Source organism: Mastacembelus armatus, chromosome 1, assembly GCF_900324485.2.
Source record: "Mastacembelus armatus chromosome 1, fMasArm1.2, whole genome shotgun sequence".
Lineage (NCBI taxonomy): Eukaryota > Metazoa > Chordata > Actinopteri > Synbranchiformes > Mastacembelidae > Mastacembelus > Mastacembelus armatus.
The window spans coordinates 11,810,398-11,832,988 of NC_046633.1; the positions used below are offsets into that span (position 1 = coordinate 11,810,398).

Consider the following 22,591-nt stretch of genomic DNA (forward strand, 5'->3'; position numbering starts at 1 on the left):
CCCATGTAGCCTCTTTGTTTTTGCTCCAAAACACTGTGGCCATCAAGGTAGTGCTTTTTCAGACATGCATACCAAAAACGGCAGCAATGTGCCTTGATAGTTAGCACTGTTGCCTCACAGCAAGAAGGTCCATGGTTTGAAACCCAATAGGGGCCTTTCTGTGTGGAATTTGCATGTTCTCCCTGTGCTTGTGTGGGTTTTCTCTGCATAATCTGATTTCCTTCCACAGTCCAAAAACAGGCCAGGTCAGGTTGACTGGCGACTCTAAATTGCCCGTAGGAGTGAGTGTGAGTGTATGTTTTTGTTTGTCTATATGTGGCCCTGTTATGGACTGGTGACCTGGCCAGGGTTATACCTCTGCCTTTGGCCCAAAGAGAACATCCATCGAGAGAGTACTACATATTGGTTTATTTAATTTATAGCAGTCCTGGGCTGAAGCATGATAACATCTTACTGATTTTAGTAGTTTTAATGTGTGTTTATGACAAAAGTCCAACAAGCCTTCTTCTTCCCAGAAACCTAACTTTCCTATGACAGACTGTAATTGCATCAGATGCAGTTAACATGTTACAGTGTGCATGTACATGCCTGTACAAGTTGTTCTGTGGGACATTTTAAGCTCTCTTGGGGGCCTTAAGCAGAGTCCTAATTTAGTAATGAGTCAGACTTAGTACTGCAGATGGTTGTGAAGGTGGAAATAATAAACTAAGACTACTGTTGAGAGATTTCAGGGTGGCATACTGGACTGTCAAAATATTTAGACATATTCAAGGTCAAACTGGGTCAAGAAAGAGAAATTCAGCTGATCTGGGGTTATCAAGGTGGATGCTCTTTTTCAGTATTATGAATGGACAGTCATGTTCAGAGATGGAAGACAACAGTATGTCCAGCTCATTAACAAACTTTCCCAGGCTTCTTTGTGCATGAGATTTTGACTGGAAGTGTCACCATGATTGCATGGTATTTATATAAAGAAGATTCCATTTAATTCTTCTCTGTATTGTCACATCTCTGTTTTTATTATGTATATTTTTAAATTTATTGGTTGGTTTTTTATTGTCTTTTTTATGTCTTGATTTAGTCTTTCTGTTACCACCTCATGGTAAACTAATCCGTAAAAAGCAGTTAGTACCTGTGAGTTAATAACAGTACTGTGCCATTTCCCCCTTGGCAGGCACAGAGGAACTTGGAATTGAATGCAAGAGCAGTGCAGATAAAGGAACACACACAGGACAACACAGCAGAGAGAGAGAGGACATACAGTCAGGCTCCAGCCAGAATCGCAGCGTATAACTACTGAATCCCTGTAATGCAGCAGAACTGATGGTCTGACCAACCAGAGGTAAGAATCAACAGAAATATGCCATGTCTTTGTCCTCTGCAGTTGCAGTCGTGGGGCACAGTGTGTGTGTATGTGTATGCACATGTAAGAGAGAGTGAAAGCAAATCAGAGAGAATGCAATATAATGTTACCTCAGACTGGAGGACAACGTTATAAGGTTTTGGTGCTGTCCGGTCCTTGTGTGCCTCTTTTGCTCATATGTGTGACATATATTACATTAACATGAGTTATTAGAGTTGTCTTGCGGTCGGATAGAGAGCAAAGTCAGTGGGTGCACAACAGCCTCAGCGAGCTGTGTCATCGTATCTTGACAGTATAGTCTAACGCCGCAGTCCCCCCACCCCCACCCCCACTCTCTACTCCTCCACTCCTCTCTGCCACTTTCCCTCTCCCTGTCCCACTACTTTCTCTCACTGTGATTCTGCATGATTAAATTAACCTCCTCAAGGCCAGCTGTGCTAATAGCCTGTGCAACTATTATGGTGGCTGGATTGGGTGAACACTATTTTGTATTTCATAAATGTGTACGCACAATGTAATCCTATATATATATATATATATATATATATATTCTGTATATATGTGTGTGTGTGTGTATATATATAGGATTACATTGTGCGTGTGTGTGTGTGTGTATATATATATATATATATATATATATATATATATATATATATATATATATATATATATATATACACACACACACACACACACACAATATAATCCTATTTTTACATAAGTGTTCAGACATTAACAGGAAATAGATGTGAAAGGGTGTTAACGGCAAAGAAAGGAAGATCCTCTAGAAAACAGTGTATCCTCACAGTCATAGTCACAAAATCAGCGAAGTGAAACCAGAACTTGTTGTTAGACATGGTGTTATGGCTCAAGTACTATAACCAGGCCACATAATTGGCTGATTGCCACTGCTAGGCAAAGAAAGGATGCAACCTAATGCAGAGCAGGAAAGTGAATAAACGGCTCTGGATGCTGCTCTAACTATACTTCACCTATACTTCCTATACATGTACTCATTTTGAAACCTAACATTACTATGACAGACTGTATTTCATCACTGTACTTCATCTATGTTAATGACTCCATTGTCACACATTTCATTGACTGGCAGGGTTTGGCAGGTGCAGTTTTCATACAAGTGCAATTTGTACAGATCACTAGTTGCCCCCTGAATGCAACACTGACACTGACACGGGTGAAAATAATCAGGCTGATTACAAACAGAGTAAAACAGACGGACATTAGGAATAGCAAATAATTTCAAAATAAAGGATATGAGACAGGAAACAGGGACTGTGACATCTTATGACATAACTAGACAATCGCTCATACTGTACAAAAAGGTGAGTAGACGCTATGCCAAAGATCAGTCAGAACTCAGAACAGTTTCCAGGATACAAGGGATATAAGACAAGACAGACATAAGGACAGTTTTCTAGATGATTCAACCAGAGCAGGAAAACACACACCCGCCGTTTGTAGTAACAATTTTATTTTGGTGATTCCACAGACACAAGATTTCACAGAAACAAATGTGACTTTGTAATCAACGCCTTTTCCTTGCCAGTCCTATTGTGGTATGTCTTGCACAATACATTGGTGACACTTCTCAGGCTGCTCACTCTCATTGGTTAATGTAGGTATTCCATTGGAGCCTTCCTGATCAGAAAGGATCACTAAAATAATCACACTTGAGGATTATTTAGACACACACTTGAAAATTATTTTGACACAATCCACAATCACTGGAAAGAGCAAATTGGGCCCATAATCAAGCATAAAGACCAGCCTTGCAGAAACCTTGGTTAACAGCCAGTTTTTGTGGTGTAGTCCTTTCAGTTGATGGGATGTCCCTTTCACCAACAATCCTCCTCCACTCTGAAAGAGGCAGAGGAAGTTCGGCTCCAGTCACAAAGGGTAAAAGTAAAAAGGCTCTACATACAGAAAAATCTCATATATTGTAATATTAAACACACTCTCAGGGAAGGAGAGTTAAAAACAGTGGGTCCTAACACATCAAAATGTTTATTTGTGGTGTATTATTACACTGCATGGCCAAAAAAAGTTTGCATTTAAATAGGCAAAATTTAAGAGCCTTTCATCGGATAACTACTACAGTAATTAATATGTTTGAACTAACTATAATTCACTTAACCCCATCTGACAACTGATGCTGTAAGGAGCTTACCATTTCTTAACCATGTCAAAGATGTATCTGATGGAAGTGGATAAGATATTTTAGAAAGGTCAAATTATTGGCCTGCATCAGGCGAACAAGGAAGCAAAAGAGACTGAAATTGAATTAAAACCAACTACAGAGTATTAAAAGCTGAACAGATGGTGGTGAACTTTAAACATCATGGGAACAAATGTCTAGAAATCTGGTTTATCCTCTCTGTCATAAATAGAAGATTTGTCAGTTTGGATGGAAATAAATGCTTGTCACCGGTGAGAAGACAAGCCGAATGGACTCTATAGATGGTTCTTATAGGTTCAACTTGCTGAGTGTAGTTGTAGTTAATGTAGTTACATGTACATTCAATTTTCCACTGCCCAACATAACATATGTATTCTCTACTAACATTAATGCCCAGTACCAGTTCATAAATAACTTTAAGAAATGTTGCTGCAGCACAATACCTCAGCTGTCTGAATGAGACCTTGGCAGTCTGCCTGAATTTGAAAAGTGGGTAATAGCATATTAGCATGTTGTTGACAGCCATAACAATGTTGACAAGAACATTTTTAAGGCAACAGCTTGTTACACAGAACTTTATTTTTCTCTCTTTTAGTATGTCACTGCATGACTGCTGTGCCAGCAGTAATTCAATTCAATTCAATTCAATTCAGTTTTATTTGTATGGCACCAAATCACAATACAATCATCTCAAGCCACTTTACAAAAAAGAAAAAACCCAACAAATCCCTTATGACCAAGCACTTGGTGACAGTGGAGAGGAAAAACTCCCTTTAAAGGAAGAAGAAACCTCCAGCAGAACCAGGCTCAGTTTGGGCGGCCATCTGCCTCGACCAGTTGGGGTGAGTGGATAGAGCAGAGAGAAAAGAAGAGCAACAATAAACAACAAATAGACACTGCAGGTTGGTGGGACCAGTAACTGCACATCAGCAATATACAGCTGCAGGACCAGGGACACCTGCAGAAGGTACAGAGAGAGAGAGAGAGGGAGAGAGTGCTGTTTCTGTACTATGATGTGCTCTAAATCCTGATTGAAAATCTTCACATACTTCATTTCTGTGTAAGTGGTCTGTAGCTGCTTAGCAACAGCTTTGTCAAGGATTTTAGAAATAAATGGTAGGTTGGATATTGGTTTATAATTAGCCAAGACTCGTGGATCAAGACTAGGCTTTTTGAGTAAGGGTTTGATTACTGCAGTCAAAGGCTAGCCTGATACTAGAGATAAATTTACCAAGTCTAATAAAGATGAGTTAATTAATGGCAGGGTGTCTTAAGCAGTCTAGTCGGGATGGGGTCTAAGAGACACGTTGATGATTTAGGTGAAGCAGCTACTGACATGAATTCAGAGAGATCTATGGGAGAGAAGCAGTCTAAACATAACTGAGGTCTCACAGATGATTCAAGAGCTACTGTAGTAGAAGATTAATTTATGGCAGCTATAGGAAGCATCTGATGAATTTTATCTCTAAGAAATTACCACGTGTTACCAGCATGTATGATGTCATATAGACCCTCCACCAAATGCATCTTGGGTACACAGCTGCCCACAGAAATATAGAAAGAACTTGTCAAAAACAAAGTTGCATAAATAATACTGCTTGTCTGTTAGTGTTTTGCTTGTATTTGTAGTAATTTGTTTGTACACAAAAGCCAGACTTAACTCATCTTACAAAAGTTTTATTACTGTATATTTGGCTTTGGGAGTCAAGATAAGAGATGATGATAAGGTACATACATTTATCATCTTAGTACTGTTTTATTGTGGCTTTTACATTAATATCTCAGAGCTCTATTGTGTTGGAAATGTTCCAGAAATGTTACTGGGCCCAACTTAGGAAGATTATTGTGACCTTTAAATACAAGTTCCTTGAGTGTTTATGCAAGTATAAGAACATGTTCAAATACCATTTAAAGTACCACATTCATTATCATTCTTACATATACTCACTTTAGTTGTTAGGTACACCCAGCTAAAAGTAAGGTAGTCTAATCCAAAATGTCTATTGACAAATGTTGCTATTATTTGGTCCACCCCACTGATATTTTTGAAGCTAGCCTAGATAACAGTAACAATCTGTATAATGCAGCACAAAATGCATCCATGAAGTTGAATTAACACCTCTCCGAAACAATTATGCTAACATGTTCACAACCACTATGTTAGAAAAGATAAATAAATTGTGATACGCACATCCCTTATGTAGGTGCCAGGCTATCCAAATGAGTTCACTACAGAAAGACGACACCTGCACACTCACTCCAAAGCCAGAAATTTATTTAGTGACAATATTTCGATCAATTTTTGATCTTCATCAGGTGGCATTCTTACAAAATATCCTAAAATCCAATGCAAATGAGCTGTGATGTTTCAGCAGGAAAACAGGTGAAATCAGTCAGCCATTAGAGCAAAAACCCTAAATTGTATCAACCTGTTGCAGACAAAAAATCACAGTGAAAAAACTCATACACTCCATCCCACAAATGCAGATTTGTTACCCAATGTGAATGCAAGATATCATGTAAATGTATCCAAATATGGATCATTACAAACCAACTGTGCACAATGACAAACAAATTGTACAATTACAAATCCAAAAGTCAACCTATAGACATACAAATTATACATATAGATAAATGGGCATATAATACTGCATTACTGCACAATACTATATATACTATATTACACATTGTCATATTCTTGATTGAGGCTACTAGGTGTGAGGGTCTGTATCTGTGTCTCTTTTTAACAGCAGAATATTAACATTCCCCCCTTGTGGCGGTATAACATGTTGTATGCCAGTATATTCCAAGGAAGAAACAAAATGGTTTGCCTCTGCGAAATGGACACCTTCCGGATTACGTTGATCTCTGTTATGTACAGCACTTCTATGTTCTGCAATCCTAGTATTTAAAGCTCTTGATGTTTTTCCCACATATGCTAAACTGCAAGGACATGTTATATAAATTACATTAGTTGTAGAACAACTAATAAAACCTTTCATTTGCATTCAATTTTCCTGTTACTGGGCAATTGAATGTAGTACAGTTTTGAATAATGGATCTGAACACAGAATATGCCTGTTTTTTGATAATATTTTCAAAGTTTTTAGTCAATGCTGAATATTTTAAGAAACATAAAGATCTATTATTGATGGAGACACTCCTTTTTTGTTATTGTATTAAATCTGTCTCGAGTTGTTTTGATCCATTTATTGTTGTAAACCCTGTGCTCTATGTTATAGTTCATCTGCTTGTGTATTTTTTGTGCAAATTCCTCTAATGAAACTGAATTGACTAATGGCAACACTTTTTTCAAATGAATTTGATGAAAGCATGTCCATGTAAAAATGCACACTTGGTGTCATCTCATTTAATAACGTCTAAAAACGTATTCTTCCATATCATACGAGATTGTGAATTTAAGATGATCATGGCAAACATTCATATAGCCACAGAATTGGAGCAAATATTTAACAGGTCCATCCCCTGTTCACATGGAGGGATATATGGTATCAATTACATGTTAAAGAAAAAAAACACATAGATATAAAATATTTATGCATATTAATTTATTTCTAATATTTTAAAATATTAGTTACCAATTCAACCAAAGTGTTTGCATTTGCTCTCCTGTATTTTACCAGCAGGTTACAGGTCCAGACTGTCAAACAGAAAGTGGGAGATTCCAAAGCTCTTTATAGTCATGTGAATATCAGGGTTTTCAGGGAGTAGAGTATTTTTATTTTAGGACAATTAGAATAACAGATGAGATGAGATAGTTATATTGTTTTTGCGTGGACAGAGTAATGGAATATCCTAAGTGATTATTAATTGATTAATTGGTTTGCCTTTGTAAGAGGAGCATCTCATATAAAGTAGAAGTAGAAAAAGTAGACACACTGAAAGGAGTAGAAGCCTTTGACAAAATTGATACAGCATATTATCATGTAATGCAGTAGACATGCAGAAAAAACACTAGAGCTAATCACACAATTATAGAAACCAGGAATGTCAGAATGTAGATTAGAAAGTGTTTTAGAATATGCAAATAGGGAACAGGAGAGAAGGTTTCTGTTTGAGTATTTGAGGGCAACTGGACTAACTGACCTAATATAAAGTAATGGAGGTTGAAGTAGACTACAGACAGAAGATGGTGGTAATGCAACACTAGTTATGCTAATTGCCATTTAAACCCTGGAGAAGAGGAAGAAGTCCTTGAGAGAAGCTGATCGTGGCTGTTCAGAGGTAGACTAGTGCTCCTAGTTGCAATGGGCCTAGTCTAAGGTTTTTTGTGTGCTTCTGATTAGTTGCTCTTTTGAGAAAAAAGCCACTAATGGGGTAACATGCTATTTGTAACATGTATAAAGACCAACTTTTACCACTTTTCAGGGACCATGGCTGCTGGATTGAGGCTGGCAATCTTGCTGCTGGTGCTGCTGCTGTGTTGTTGGCAACTGACCTTAGCCAAGGAAGGGAAATCTACAAAAAAGGGGAAGAAAGGCAAACAAGTTGTCTGTCCATCGTAAGTAAATACTGCACTGTCCAAATACATCCTTTGTTATTATTGTGCCATTGTTTACAACCTTGCTTTTAGTTTTCATCATATCGTTCTGTTACAGCATCAATGCACATTATCAACATGTACCATGTAGACTACATATATTGTACCTTGTTCTTTACTTCCAATAAGGAGTGTTGTTGAAAATCAGGGCTGTCAACATTAATGCATTAATGCATGCGAGTAATCTAAAAATTATAACACGTTAATATTTTTTTAACACCAATTAATCGTTTGATAAGGTTTGACCCCAACTTCTTGCCGTCCTCACAGCACGAATGGATATCTATCATTGTGTGATAAGGGTAAGTTACAGTGAATACTACGCTACTTAATATGATGGCAGAAGACACGACGCCTGGTCTGCTCAACAGCAAGTTTCGTTATAAATAGTTTCTAGATGGAAGTTTGGATAAAACCAAAGTTGTGTGCACTTATTGTAGTGATGAAGTGTCCTTTCACCGAAGCATGACAAGTTTGAAGTACCATCTTCGGGCCAAACATATTTTTGCAAAGATGCCAGTGCTGAGACAGCGTCAACAAGTCTTAATTTCAACACATTTACAGGTAAATCCTAGTATTTTAAATTTGCAATTAATCATGGACTGTGATTAACGCGATAAAAATTTTTAATCAATTGTCAGCCATCCATCCATCTTCTTCCGCTTATCTGGGGCCAGGTCGCGGGGGCAGTAGCTTAAGCAGGGTTACCCAGACTTCCTTTTCCCTGGACACTTCCTCTTCTGGGGGGATATCAAGGCGTTCCCAGGCCAGCCGAGAGACATAGTCCCTCCAGCGTGTCCTGGGTCATCCCCAGAGCCTCCTCCCGGTGGGCCTGGAACACCTCTCCAGGGAGGCGCCCAGGAGACATCCGGAACAGATGCCAGAGACACCTCAGCTGGCTCCTCTCAATGTGGAGGAGCAGTGGCTCTACACTGAGCTCCTCACCCTATCTCAAAGGGAGCGCCCGGCCACCCTGCAGAGGAAGCTCATTTCAGCTGCTTGTATCCGAGACCTTGTCCTTTTGGTCATGACCCAAAGCTCATGACCATAGGATTGACAGCACTATTTAAAATTCCTTCACCTGGTTACATAGTAAACAACTGCGTGCTTTGCTGGAATCGAGATAAATCCAGATAATGATCATTTGCCCTGCAAAAAAAATGGATGCATACATTTCAATTTTGCATATGCAAGTATTTCATATGCACTTATGTGCAGAACTGCTGATTACGTCCTGCTCTAGTATTTTTAAGTTTAAGTCAATTCTGAATCCTTTTTTATACAGTACTGTCAACTGAATCATATAGACACTCTTTCAGAAATTTAACTTTGTAAAGCATTACAGAAAGGTTCCTACCTGAGCCAAGTTTAGTAAAGCTGTCATGACTGACGACAATCACAGCTGAGATACAGCAACCTAGAGTAATGACAGCACATGGCACTACCCTAACACATACTACATAACCCCGTTTAGATTGTAATATTGTAAGGTATACTTTAATATGCTTGTTTGGCCACTTCAAAATATGACTACACCAAACAAATAAATAAATACGGCACTCAAACGCACTTGTTGGGGATAATTCTGTCCTGTTCATCTGTGTTGCTTTTGCTACATTCCTTAAGGGACATCATAATGCTATACATTAGTCTACTGCCTGGACTAACAGGCCCACTGAATCTGTTCACTCTCTCTTAACAAGCTGTATTCAGTCATAACCTTTCAGGGAGAATTTGATAGATTGATCCAAATCCAATTATCCATCCAAATCCATATATAACTGTATGACAAAATGTTCCCCAAACCAAAATGTACACCAAACCAGTTGACATCATGCCCAGCGTTAATTTAATACTTCTGAACATAGTGTAAAGATTCCCTTCAACTTGGTGAAGGGAAGAGTAAGATAACCATATCTTTGTTAACCTTTCCTGCTTTAGTCTCCTGACCGTGGCCGGGGGACTTCTCCAGGACCGAAGGTGCTCCATCTTCCGGGGTTAACTCCCGTCACCTATTTGTTGGAGTAGTGAGGCCATGACTTTCACTGAAGAGTTTTTGTGGTTTTATTGCCGTACTGTACATTAGTGAGAACACTATACATTTGAGCCTGCAGCTAAACTAAAACTAGCCCCAGTCACCACCTCAGTCCACTGTGCCGTTCATCTGCTTGCTGTCTCTCACTCACTGGGAGCGCGCATCGGCCACACACACACGGATTACTACAGGTATATGAGGTGAGGTATAGTAAGAAACAATGTCTCCGAATGATACAGTAGCTCATTTAGGGTGTCAGTATCACTGACTCACCCAGAGCATCTCTGGTGATGAGGTGAGTGAGCTCCATCCGCTCACGCATCCATTGCACATACTCTGGAGGTGAAGGTTCTTTGTCAGGGTCAGGAGGCAGACCAGCAACAAGGTCCACTGGCTCGCTTACTTCACGTCCAAACATCATGAAATTCGGGGCTTCAAGCTTTCTCATCTGGGATAGGAAATGCTTCTGTCCACTTCGTGAAATAGTGCTGTACTACAAGCACATAGCGGTTTCTACGTTCTATCCCATTCAGGGGGCCCATAATGTCCAGTGCAATGCGCTCCATAGGAGCCTCCACCCAAGCAGTTCCCATTGGGGTCTGTGGTGTCTTCTGGTGTATTTTGTGATTGGAGTGTGCATGCTGCAGAATTAGAGGAGGCTGGTGTGCTATGTACAAAACTTCCCATGTGAGCAGAGGAAAAAGGGTTGGTGTACTTTTAATGGCATAGAGGTGGCTGGATAGTGGTGCATGTAGGTGCCTGTGCTCCTCTCACAGCCATAACTTTGACTTTCAGCATCAACAAAAGGAATTGTGCGGGAAGACATGAGCTGAACGGATCTGCTGGGTGGTGTGAACAGTTTCCCTCCATTAGTAAGCGTGTTAGCACAGCTATGATCACACAAAAATGGGTTATATTGCTCACATTTGCCAGTGTCCTGTTTTTGGAACCTTTCTCAGCACCTTAGCAGCATCTCAGCATCAAAACCTGACCTAAAAGAAACACATTTTCATTGCTCATAGAATCTTTGCACCTGCTGATGTAAACAAGCAGAAATGCATCCTGTCTTACTTATTCTGCTGCTCACATTTCAGGCAAAGCCTTTTATATTATATTTGCCAGCATTTTTAGAAATAGAAACTAATTGCTAATGTGCTAATTATTTGAATCCATTTCTGTTAATATCTTATTTTTCAGCCAGTTGTCTCCAGAAGATCTGGCCCAAGTTCCGGCTAACTCCACCTCCAACATCTTGAACCGTCTGATGATCAGTTATGACCCAAGAATAAGACCCAACTTTCAAGGTAATGAAAGAAACTAGACAGATAAATGATGAGTATTTTCTTTTTAGAAAGACAAAGGCCACACAAGATGCACTGATTGCAATTTTCTTGGCCAATTCTGGTTTCCGATTTTTCAGTGTGACCTGCCGATTCCGATTTTTGCCAATTCCGATTTTTTTAAAGAACTGTAATAAAAGTATATACAGAAATATTTTCTTCAATGAAATGTTTTATTTTATAATAAAAGAAATTATTAAACATTACAGGATCTTCTCACAACAAAATAGAGTGCATTGTGCCTTGAAAAAGGTATAAAATGAGTTCCTGTATACAACTAACATAGTAGATTTATACGCCGGCTCTGTATAATTTATTTTGGACTGAGGTAATTTATCAGCTCGAAATCGGTAAGATCACCGATTCTGGCTGGTTGTGTGAAAAATCGGCCAATTCTGATCACTAGCTGGTCAATCGGTGCATCTCTGCACACAAGATGAACTATAACGTTCAAGTGCTCAGAATGAATTATACATGTGCATCAGAATATATTTTCCAATGAAGACTGAGTTCACAGTTTTTCAGGTCTGAATGCTGACAGTCGTTGACCTGAGAAGCATACACAGCAGCCAAACACAGGTGTGTTGCAATTGAAGAAAGAGGGTCATTGCTGCTGATGCTATGCGAAAACACAATGAGTGATTGTAATACTACAGCTGACTTGTATACTGGAAGTATGCTGTAGAAGCATTTATAAATCATGCTGGAAAACAAAATGACATTCAGGCCAGTGTGAACGCAGAGTATTTTAGGCGCATAGGAGTCAAACCTAAACCAAAATAATTGGTGGAAGACAAGAAGGCCCATGATATTGTCTCTTTAGCTGTCTCTCCCTAGCTCTCTTCTGCTTGGTTTCAGTTACGCTGTGGGGATGGATGGACTATCCTCACTGCGATAAGATGCTAGTTCTCACTATAGAAATAATTGATTTTTAGAGTGATTGCTTGGTTTAAGGTTAGTTCAAGGTAAAAGACCAGCCTCTGGTCCCTATGAGGGGCAGTGACACATTAATGTGACCGATCCACTGCATTTGCTATTTAAAGATACACTTGGTAATATAATTTTTCAATTGATAGAGGAGTCCATCATGTCTCATGTGAATGCTCCTGTTTGTTGACATATGTCGCATATTTAAGAGTAAGCATTGTTGTTGGTAGGAAGGATAAAAATATTATGGGATGAAGGGAGAAAGATGGAGAGAAGATACAAGGAAGAAAAGAAAAGAGTGAGAACAGAAAGGACATGAGGAGAGTGTGTGGTTGATTTGATCTGTAAAGCTTCAAGCTACAACCAGATGTCTTTCACCTCTCTCTCTCTCTCTCTCTCTCTCTCTCTCTCTCTCAGTCTCACTCACTCACTCACTCACTCACTCACACTCACTCACACACACACACACACACACACGCGCACACACACACACACACACATACACTCACACTCACATACACAGAATCTCGTGAACACTCAAATGCACATATAATCAAAACCCTGGTTCTAACTATAAATGTGTATACTGGCTATATAATAAGAAAAAATTCTGAAATTACACTGCAGCGCCTCATGGCCACTGGCTATCATTCAAGGTTTCTGTGATTGTATGCGTTTGCTTTGCACTCTGAGTGCAGGAGATAACTTTAGTGACCCATAAATATTCTGACCCTGAATGAGGACACTGTAGCAATCTCTGCCCTCTATTGCTGTGTCAGTGTCATTCACTGCTTCACTTCTTGATTAGTTTTTTAGATCCAGTGCTGCTCCAAAACATAGCTGCATTTGCACAGTACATAATTCATTTGGAACCTCAGTTTTTTTTTTTTTTTACATAGTGTCACCAAAACATGTATTGACATTGATACTACACATGTATGTCACCTGTTACTGAATTAGTGCGGTATAATTCTTTGTATTTGTGTTTTCTGCTTTTACTCCAAACTTTGTTTGCCCATTTCAAAATTGATTACGTTTTTTGAAAGTTTTTAATAGTGTTAAATTAATTACATTTGGTTATTTAGTTAAAAATATTGCAGTTTAAGGGGATTGTGGGATGTGGCTTATAGTTGATAATCTTCTCGGCTGCCCTGGCTGCGCTGCACATTGCACTGCACTCTCTCATCTTCATTGGCTACTGCAGTTTAACAGTCATGGAGAATTGAGAAGATGGACTTGACGTTGGCAGTTTTAAACAAAATCAACAATGCCTCTACAGCAGGTTGAGAGTCTCCTGCTGCCTCAGGAAGGGCAGCCCAACAGAGGATCTTCCTAAGGTCCCATGTCCCAGTAAACGTTGTTGATGTGCCTGTGGTGCTGTTGATGAAGAGTTGAAGAATGGATGGTTTACTTCTACTATCTTGAGTAAATTTAGTTTCTAGATGTTCCATTCATTCATCCATCTATATCAATACCTGCTTATTCCTTAACCAGGGTAACGGGGATCTGCTGGAGCCTATCCCAGCTCCCTTTTTGGGTGAAAGGCAGGGGTACACCCTGGACAGGTCACCAGTCCATCGCAGAAAACTAGAAGTCCAATTGCCATTTCTCAACCTCTAGATAACTTCACCTGTTGTGAATGACTCCCACCTGTTCATGAGAATCAATTGGAGTCTCATGAACAGGGTGAGAGTCATTCTCCAGCACAGATGTTAACTTGGCATCCTCCTGTCAAGAAGGTCAAGGAGACCTTGGACCCAGGACAGAGGTGGCCTTCAGTTTATCCAATCTATTCCTGGCTACAGTTGAAATACATCTGCACCAAAAGACCACTACATAAAAGATGGTTGATGCCACCACTGCGTCGAAGAAGCTGTCCCCTGTCTTCCTAACAACCTAATGCCACTTTTCCATTATATAGCACTATTCGGCTCTACTCTACTCGGCTCGACTCGGTTTTGGTTATTTTCCATTACAATTGAGTACCACCTCGACGTGGGTGGGGTCATCATAGCACAGGGGTACCGAACTGAAATGTCTGCACCTCCTTATAGGATCATGGTGTTGTTTAGCAGGTAGCGTTAGCCATTTGCCTCACTAAAGTCTATAAAAATGGAAAAACAAATGGTCACTGTTGCCGATTTTTAAAAATGGCAGGTTTGATTCTCGTGTTGAGCATTGTGCTCATTACTCTTTCAGTCACTTCCTGTCCATTCAGTGGCCCACAGTCTGTTGACGTCACATTTTAGTATCAGCTCAGCTTGCCTGGAACCTTGGTTGAGGAGGTACTAAAAAGTACCTTCTACCAGGTACTATCCCCTAATGGAAAAACCCCAAAAACCCGAGTCAAGTAGAGCAAAGTAGTGCTGGTGTTAAAACCCCTTTAGTCTACTCAGCAGGGAGAGCCTGCTCTGGAAATGTAAATTATGAAATTCCCCACTGGAAATACATGTAGACTACTTACAAATATATAGTAATCTGATCAGATAATACTGATTCTCTTGTTGTGTCATATGCATGTATGTGCATTTCAGGTATTCCAGTTGAGTCCAAGGTGAACATCTTCATTAACAGCTTTGGGTCCATCCAGGAGACCACTATGGTGACACATTCACACCACAAACACACTTAATGCTTTACTTTTCTTTAGTTTCAGAATCACAGTTTCTGTTTGCATCTACTAAATACCAAGATAGTTAAAATATAATATATTGTTATAATAATATTAGTATAATATTAGCAAAGCACTAGTGCATAGAAAATTACAGACGATGTATTGGATTGTGGAAGTAGCAAGAATTATGGTGTTACGAATTGTTATGAATGCATCTCTCTCTATAGGACTACAGAGTGAATATATTTCTACGTCAGAGATGGAACGACCCTCGCCTACGACTCCCTACTGACTTTAAGAGTGAAGCACTAACTGTTGACCCCAAGATGTTCCAGTGTTTGTGGAAACCAGACCTTTTCTTTGCAAATGAGAAAAATGCAAACTTCCATGATGTGACACAGGACAACATTCTGCTCTTTATCTTTAGGAATGGAGATGTCTTGATTAGCATGAGGTAACATGGTCAATTTTTCATAATTTTTATCTGTATCCCGATCTCATGGTCTACTCCTTTCCATTTTAAATTGCAATACGTATAAATATTGGATAAATTACCATGATTGTTTTTTACTACTTTTTACATGTGCATATAAAAAATGATATATTTTCACAAATTTTGGTTTTGATTCATCTTTGCATCAGAGGACTTAAACAGCCCTGGCTGATCCCCACTGGCAGACAGTATTAAGACAGGCTATTTTCACATTAAATAAGTGATATAAGTGATATGAAGTGAAATCTATTAATTACCCTGTTATGTGTGTGTGTGTGTGTGTGTGTGTGTGTGTGTGTGTCCTCTCTCTCTCTCTCTCTCTCTCTCTGTCTCTCTGTCTTTAGGCTATCAGTGACACTGTCTTGTCCTTTGGATCTTACGCTATTCCCGATGGATACACAGCTGTGTAAGATGCAGCTGGAGAGCTGTGAGTAAACACACAAACACACACATGCTCCCATCACTTCAGGGAACATTACACTGACATTCAGCTCATGGAGACTTACTCTAAACTTAACCATATTCTACTTGCCTACCATAACCTCACGCTATCCTTAAACCAAGTATTCTTCTAACATTTAATGTTAGGGACTTGATTTTTGTCCCCTGTAACAATGCTGAGATGTTGAGCCAAAATATGACAGTTAAATTGTGTGTAAACAGATTTCTGTCCCTACAACACTATTAATCTTCACACACATACAAGCATTCACTCCAGGCTAGGTACATTTGATTATTATAGAGCGGAACAAAAACAGTACCTGCTTGATGGGAAGAGGGAAGCTAACTTTCCTGTCAGACAGAAAATGTAGTAACCTTTCTCAGTCATCTTCCAGCCTATCCACTGCTAGTCGTTTACATGGAATTTGATGACAACAAATGGAAGGAAAATTTTCGCATGTGCCGTGTGTGTAGGTATCCTGTCGCAAAATGCAGCGAAATCTCTCACAGAAAGTTCATATTGTGATTAAGGTGTTTACATGAGTTTCATAATGAGACTAAAATAGAAATATTCTTCTTTTCCTTTCAGCTGCTCCCTTCAGGGGTCGCCACAGCGAATCATCTGCCTCCATTTAACCCTATCCTCTGTATCCTCCTCACCCACACCAACTATCCTCATGTCCTCCTTCACTACATCCAAGAACCTCCTCTTTGGTCTTCCTCTAGGCCTCCTTCCTGGCAGCTTTAACCTCAGCATCCTTTTACCAATGTATTCACTGTCCCTCTGATGTCCTCATTCCTGATCCTATCCATCCTCGTCACTCCCAGAGAGAACCTCAACATCTTCAGCTCTGCTACCTCCAGCTCTGCCTCCTGTCTTTTTCTCAGTGCCACTGTCTCTAAACCAGACAACATTGCTGGTCTCACCACTGTCTTGTCCACCTTTCCTTTCAAGTTCCATGTCTTAATTCCATTATTGCTTACTTCAACTATGACCTTAACCTGATTAAGATCATAAAAAAGTCAGTGTGTCTCTGTTAATGGGACTTTATATAAGAAGGGTACACTCAGCTGAAAAACCTCATATTGTAATGACCCGGCAGTCAGCCATAGCAGCCTCGTGCATTATGGGTATTTGTTTGTTGATTTATGTGTTATTTAAGCCAGATGGTTGGTATTTGCATTAGCAATGTTATATGTGTTTATGTATAGGGGAAGGACTTGGCGACATGGCCTTGCCTGTGTAAGTTCTTATTCTGTGTTCAGAATAAATAGGAAGGAGAAGGAAGACAATGCTGCCACACCTCTAGCCGTTAGCTTAGCAACAGTTTAGTAGCCTAGATTAGTTCCTGCCCCACGCTTATAGAACAACAGCTCGTTGTTACATTATCATGTTTCCAGGAGTAATCTGTCACTTTACTGCCACAGATCACTTTATGCCTTGCATTAATGCCACTTGGCCATTATACAGTTTTAGCACTACTCGGCTCGACTCCACCCGACTCGACTTGGTTTTGGTCATTCTCCATTACAACTGAGTACCACCTCAACACCAAAATGCTGTGACATCTTTTATATGTGACACAAACACACAAATACGCACCTCCTCATGGTGTTGTTTTGTGAGTAGCTTTAGCCAGTTGATTTTGACTCCAATCAAGCTGTGTTTATTAATGAGGAGAAAAACTGAGGCTGAAAATATAGTTTTTCATTTATAATTTTCATCTTTATGTTTCAGTTGGCTATACAACCAGTGATCTCGTGTTCATGTGGCAGTCTGACCCAGTTCAGATGGACGAGATTGCTCTTCCTCAGTTTGACATCAAACAAGAGGACATAAAATATGGTAACTGCACAAAGTACTACCAAGGAACAGGTTAGTAATCATTAATTATATAACTAGAGCATTAACACTGCTACTAACTTAAATATGGATGTAGCAAATAACCCAGTACCAACTACAACTAAAGAAAAAAACACTTAGTTGTATACTTGACTTATATAACTTATAACAACTTCCCATTAACGTAAGCAACCAATATGCTATCAATAGTATTGTATTTATTGTAACATTTATTTTGTTCTGTTAGATGAACTGTATCACATTAATGGGAGGTAACATTAGATTTTTCATTCTAAGTGAACTATAAATGCATTATTAAAGTTGAATGCAAAATTGTTAAATCTTTTTATCTCTGGTTCAGTTGGTAGCAGAGACGAGATGTGAAGCTTTTTCAAGTTCCATCCTCTAATAATTTACCATTTGCCTAATCTGTGTAAGGCTATACCTCTGTGCTGTGCCTACTGCATTGTATGAATGTGGCACAGTCACAGCAGAAGTAAAACTTTCTTTGTAGATTGATGACTAAGTTGTATTGACTGCTACTGATTAGACTGAGTTTTTGTGTCTTCTAAACCTGGGTTTAAGGATAAGTTCAGTAATGTTCAATTTATTTGGTGTAGAATCATGTTTATACATAGTAGTAAATAACTAGGCATTGATGAGACGTTTATGGAGGCCGCTCTTGTACTTGAGTTTAGGGAGATTTCATGATTGTAGTGTGAATACTGTCTGTTTTTTTTTTTTCTTTAGTACATTAATTTAATTGAATTTCATTCAAAGCTATGTAAGAAACTAACATTTTTGTACCACCTACACCTATTTTTGAAATTTAATAACAAGTAAAATATAAAATTCAAACTTGAACATTCAGGATGTTAAAGAGAAGCAATAGAGCACAATGTGAAATAACACCTCTGTTTAAAGGGTCTGTGATACAGTATATGTTGACAATTCTTCACTGTGGCCACTATGTTAAATTATTAAGCACTCCTACCATTGTAGGATTCCCATTAGCCTAATACCCAGAACGAATATGCAAAACTCAGCCACAGCAAAACGGCATATTGACTCAATGTCTGTCATAAAATAACCTTTAGGAAATATCTCACATTGCATTTACAAGCTACCCATCAAAAAACTAGACACTGAATATGCTCATCTGGTGTCTGCTTATTTACTTGAAGATTTGAGATGATGTTACTTTTCAGTTACTTTATGTAAATGTTGCCACAATATTTTTCAGTAGTTATAATTATTCCTTCTCTGCCTGTTTCTAGGATACTACACCTGCGTTGAAGTGATTTTTACATTACGTCGGCAGGTTGGCTTCTATATGATGGGAGTTTATGCTCCAACTCTGTTGATTGTTGTTTTGTCCTGGTTATCATTCTGGATCAACCCTGATGCCTCTGCTGCAAGGGTGCCACTGGGTGAGATACACACTGTACATGAAGTATTTGAATCAGCTCACATTCAAGTACAAGCTATTCAGTTAGTTTTTTTGATGTGCATAGTTAAAGAAATTATGTCCATCCTTTAAAATATAGAGTACGCCACACAGAGCAGAATTGCGTGTATGTTTATTTGTTTTATCTAAGTTTACCTTATATCTGTATCATCACTGTTTATCATCGATATGTTTATCCTGAGATTGGTCACTTGATGTTTGTCATGAAACATAGCTGCTTCCTAATTCAAGAATTGAGGGATCTAGTAACTTTAGTTGTGGTAACGTTATGTCTTGCACAATATGTTAAAAGACACTTGTGTTGTTGGCATAATTTAACAAGCGTGTCTTCTTTATCAGTGCTCCTTTTGGAGATGGTTTTGTTTTGATTTGCTACCATGTTGTGAGGCATAAAAGTATGCAACATCTTGTTGGTGATGTTTCCTAGGCTGCTTGCTTTCATTTACTGTTGTGGCTATTCTGTTGGAACCTCCCCGACCAGGAATTGAGGCTCCAACCTGATTAGGAGCAGTAAAATAATCATGTTGACACTACACACTTGAGGATTGTTTAGACAAATAATCAGTTGCGACAATCCTTGATTTGACATAAATTTTGAAAAAATGATTTAGAAATTTTCCATAGGTCAATAATACACTGTGGGCAAATTCACTACCCTTTTGTTATGTTCAGGATGAAAATGTCCACTAAAATAAACTGCTGTAAAATATATCAGATTAAGATTTTTTTCAACTTTTTTTGCTTAAATCTGTTAATCAACTTCAGTCATTTTGTTTGTTTTTTCGCTCAAATCTGTGACATCACTTACAAAATTGGCATTTAAAGAGTTAAAATCATGGATCAGAACTGAAGTTGATTGAATATCAACAAGCAGGGGGGCGGGCGCTTAGTGTGTCTACTCCATGTTGCTTGTTGCCTGTTGGTGTGGGCCCACATGCAGAGATTAGGTATCATGGGAGCTCTTGTCTGGAGGACTGGCATCTCCATCCGAGTCTGGTTGCTGAGGTATGGAGAAGATTCAGTCAGGCCAATTGAGGGACAATCCCCTGCTGGGAGTGGACACATTTGTTCACCAGCCTTAACCACTATCTGATATATTTTTACAGCAGTTTATTTTAGTGGATGTTTTCATCCTGAACTAAACGAAAGGGTAGTATTTTCGAACAGTACACAAGGGTTAAGACTAAAAGATTACAGTCAAGATGTTAACACTTCTTTATTCAATTCTGCATCTGTTTTATTATGCCTTTAGGTCACTAGTACATTCATTTATCAACTATTAAATCCACCCTTCCTTTATCATGTTATTCCAAAGTCTTGTTGATGGTAAATTGCATGGTGACCTCATCACATGTAACACATCTCTGTGATTAACCAAAGACTTCTTTCACCCTTTTTATTTCTCTCTAATTCGGTTTAAACTGATTCACATCTGGTAACATTATTTTGTTAACATCTGTGTGTTTGTAGGTATTTTATCGGTGCTCTCTCTGTCCAGTGAGAGTATGTCCCTGGCTTCAGAGCTACCAAAGGTTTCCTATGTAAAGGCAATTGATATCTGGCTCATTGCCTGTCTACTTTTTGGGTTTCTATCCCTGGTGGAATATGCTGTGGTGCAGGTTAGTTCTTATACTCAAGCACACACATACGTACAACTGTACATACACAGATGTAGGTACCATACATCATACCAGGGCATCCTTACATGGCTTACTAATAAAAGGTAAGGTGCAGTATTAAGTGTCAATTAGAGCATGCAAATATTGTTCAGAACAGTCCCATTAAATCAGTCTGAAGTTCCAAGTGAGCTGAGCCCATACTAAAATGTGATGTTCACCGATCGGACATGGAATGACATCACTGGAAGAGTCATGAGCGATACATCCGACCGCATCTGTCATGAGAATCAAAAACCCAATGTTTTTTAAAAAATGGTAACACTGACTGTTTGTTTTTTCATTTTTATTGTCTTCAACAAGGGAAATGGCTAACGCTACTTGCAGAACAACACTGTGGTGCTGTGAGGAAGTGCGGATGTTTTGCCCCGGCCTGCTATAACGGCCCTGCCAACATTGAGGTGGTACTCAATTGTAATGGAAAACGACCTAAACTGAGTCGAGCCGAATAGAGTAGAGCCGAGTAGCGCTAAAACTGTGTAATGCAAAAGGGGCATATGTGTTGTGTGTTCTGAGGAATGTCTGAATATTGTTCATTCCGTTGTGTTGAATAAACATGGTTACATCCCCCTAAAGGGCAAGCATTTCTCTGCAAGTCAGTCAACTCTTGCTTCTCATAAAGCAGTTGTGGCTTTACCTACCCCACACAGTGCAGCCCTCTCACCACTGCTTCAGCTGGGCCCTCTTGCCGCCGTCCCACTCTGAATCTATTTCCACCTGGCCCTTTTGAGCAGGGCGTCCTATGGGTTGCCCAGGCTCATTTCCAGGTTTTGACAATGTCGGAAAGACCCAGACTATGGCTGTCAGCGAAGACATTAGTGGGACACACATGCACATCCAGAGTGGCGCAGGTGTTGTGAGATGGCCCACTAGATGGACAAGCTTACCTCTCTGGGGTGGTGAGGAGAGTGTGGCCACCTGGGGAGACAGTGCACATAAATGAGCTGAAGCTGCTCACAGTGTGGAAGGTTCTCCAGCACTATATCCTATTGTTGAGGCGCTGCCAAATTCTACTACAGACGGACAGCATGACAGTGGTGGCGTATTTTTGCAGCTGGATTTCTTTGCTGGTGAAGTGGATACATGGTTAACCACTATGCCTTCCCTGTGTGTACCCTCTGGTCTCCCTGGTCCCTCCCCTACCTGCCTGAGTTCAGGTGGATGCTCTGGAAATGATTCTGATAGCTTTGTTCCGGAGTATTGCGGTTTCCGCTGCTGCAGCACCTGCTGTCATCTCCCTGTGGAAACTCCCATGGACAGAGAATGTTCTCTTGTAGGTGAAGGGGGAGATCTTCAGTGCCCATGTGACAGGGCAGCTAGGAAGGAATGGTTAGAGAGCTTGGGATTTTTCCATGGTGTCAGTGCTACCATTCAGGGTGTGCATGCTCTTTCTACTATGGCATTTTATAAGTCTAAAACCTGATACATACTCCAAGAGAAGCAAGAAATTTGTTCATTTTCTCAAGGTGCCAAGAACGAACTTTGTTCTTGTTCTACAATACAGCCAGGACATTTCATACTCTAAAAGAAACTCAACTGCCGAACTCCTGGTAGGTCCCTCCCACTGCAGCTTACGTCATGCATGCTAAGCATTGTGAGAATCTGACAGAAACTACAATACAGTGGATAAGAT

At 39.5% G+C, this 22,591-nt stretch overlaps 1 protein-coding gene across 2 annotated transcripts in view; it reads left to right on the top strand.

The window, feature by feature from the left end:
• The window catches only part of LOC113128511 (glycine receptor subunit beta-like), a 42,212-nt gene that overhangs the window by 13,186 nt on the left and 6,435 nt on the right, over positions 1-22,591 (top strand). For both annotated transcript variants that reach the window (XM_026303893.2, XM_026303894.2), the window contains 9 exons: positions 1,175-1,342; positions 7,950-8,082; positions 11,354-11,460; positions 14,958-15,025; positions 15,265-15,491; positions 15,875-15,957; positions 17,710-17,847; positions 19,092-19,244; positions 20,753-20,901. In XM_026303893.2, coding sequence (XP_026159678.1) covers positions 7,955-8,082; positions 11,354-11,460; positions 14,958-15,025; positions 15,265-15,491; positions 15,875-15,957; positions 17,710-17,847; positions 19,092-19,244; positions 20,753-20,901 — 1,053 coding nt within the window. In that variant the 5' untranslated portion in view covers positions 1,175-1,342; positions 7,950-7,954. The remainder of the gene's footprint in view (positions 1-1,174; positions 1,343-7,949; positions 8,083-11,353; positions 11,461-14,957; positions 15,026-15,264; positions 15,492-15,874; positions 15,958-17,709; positions 17,848-19,091; positions 19,245-20,752; positions 20,902-22,591) is intronic.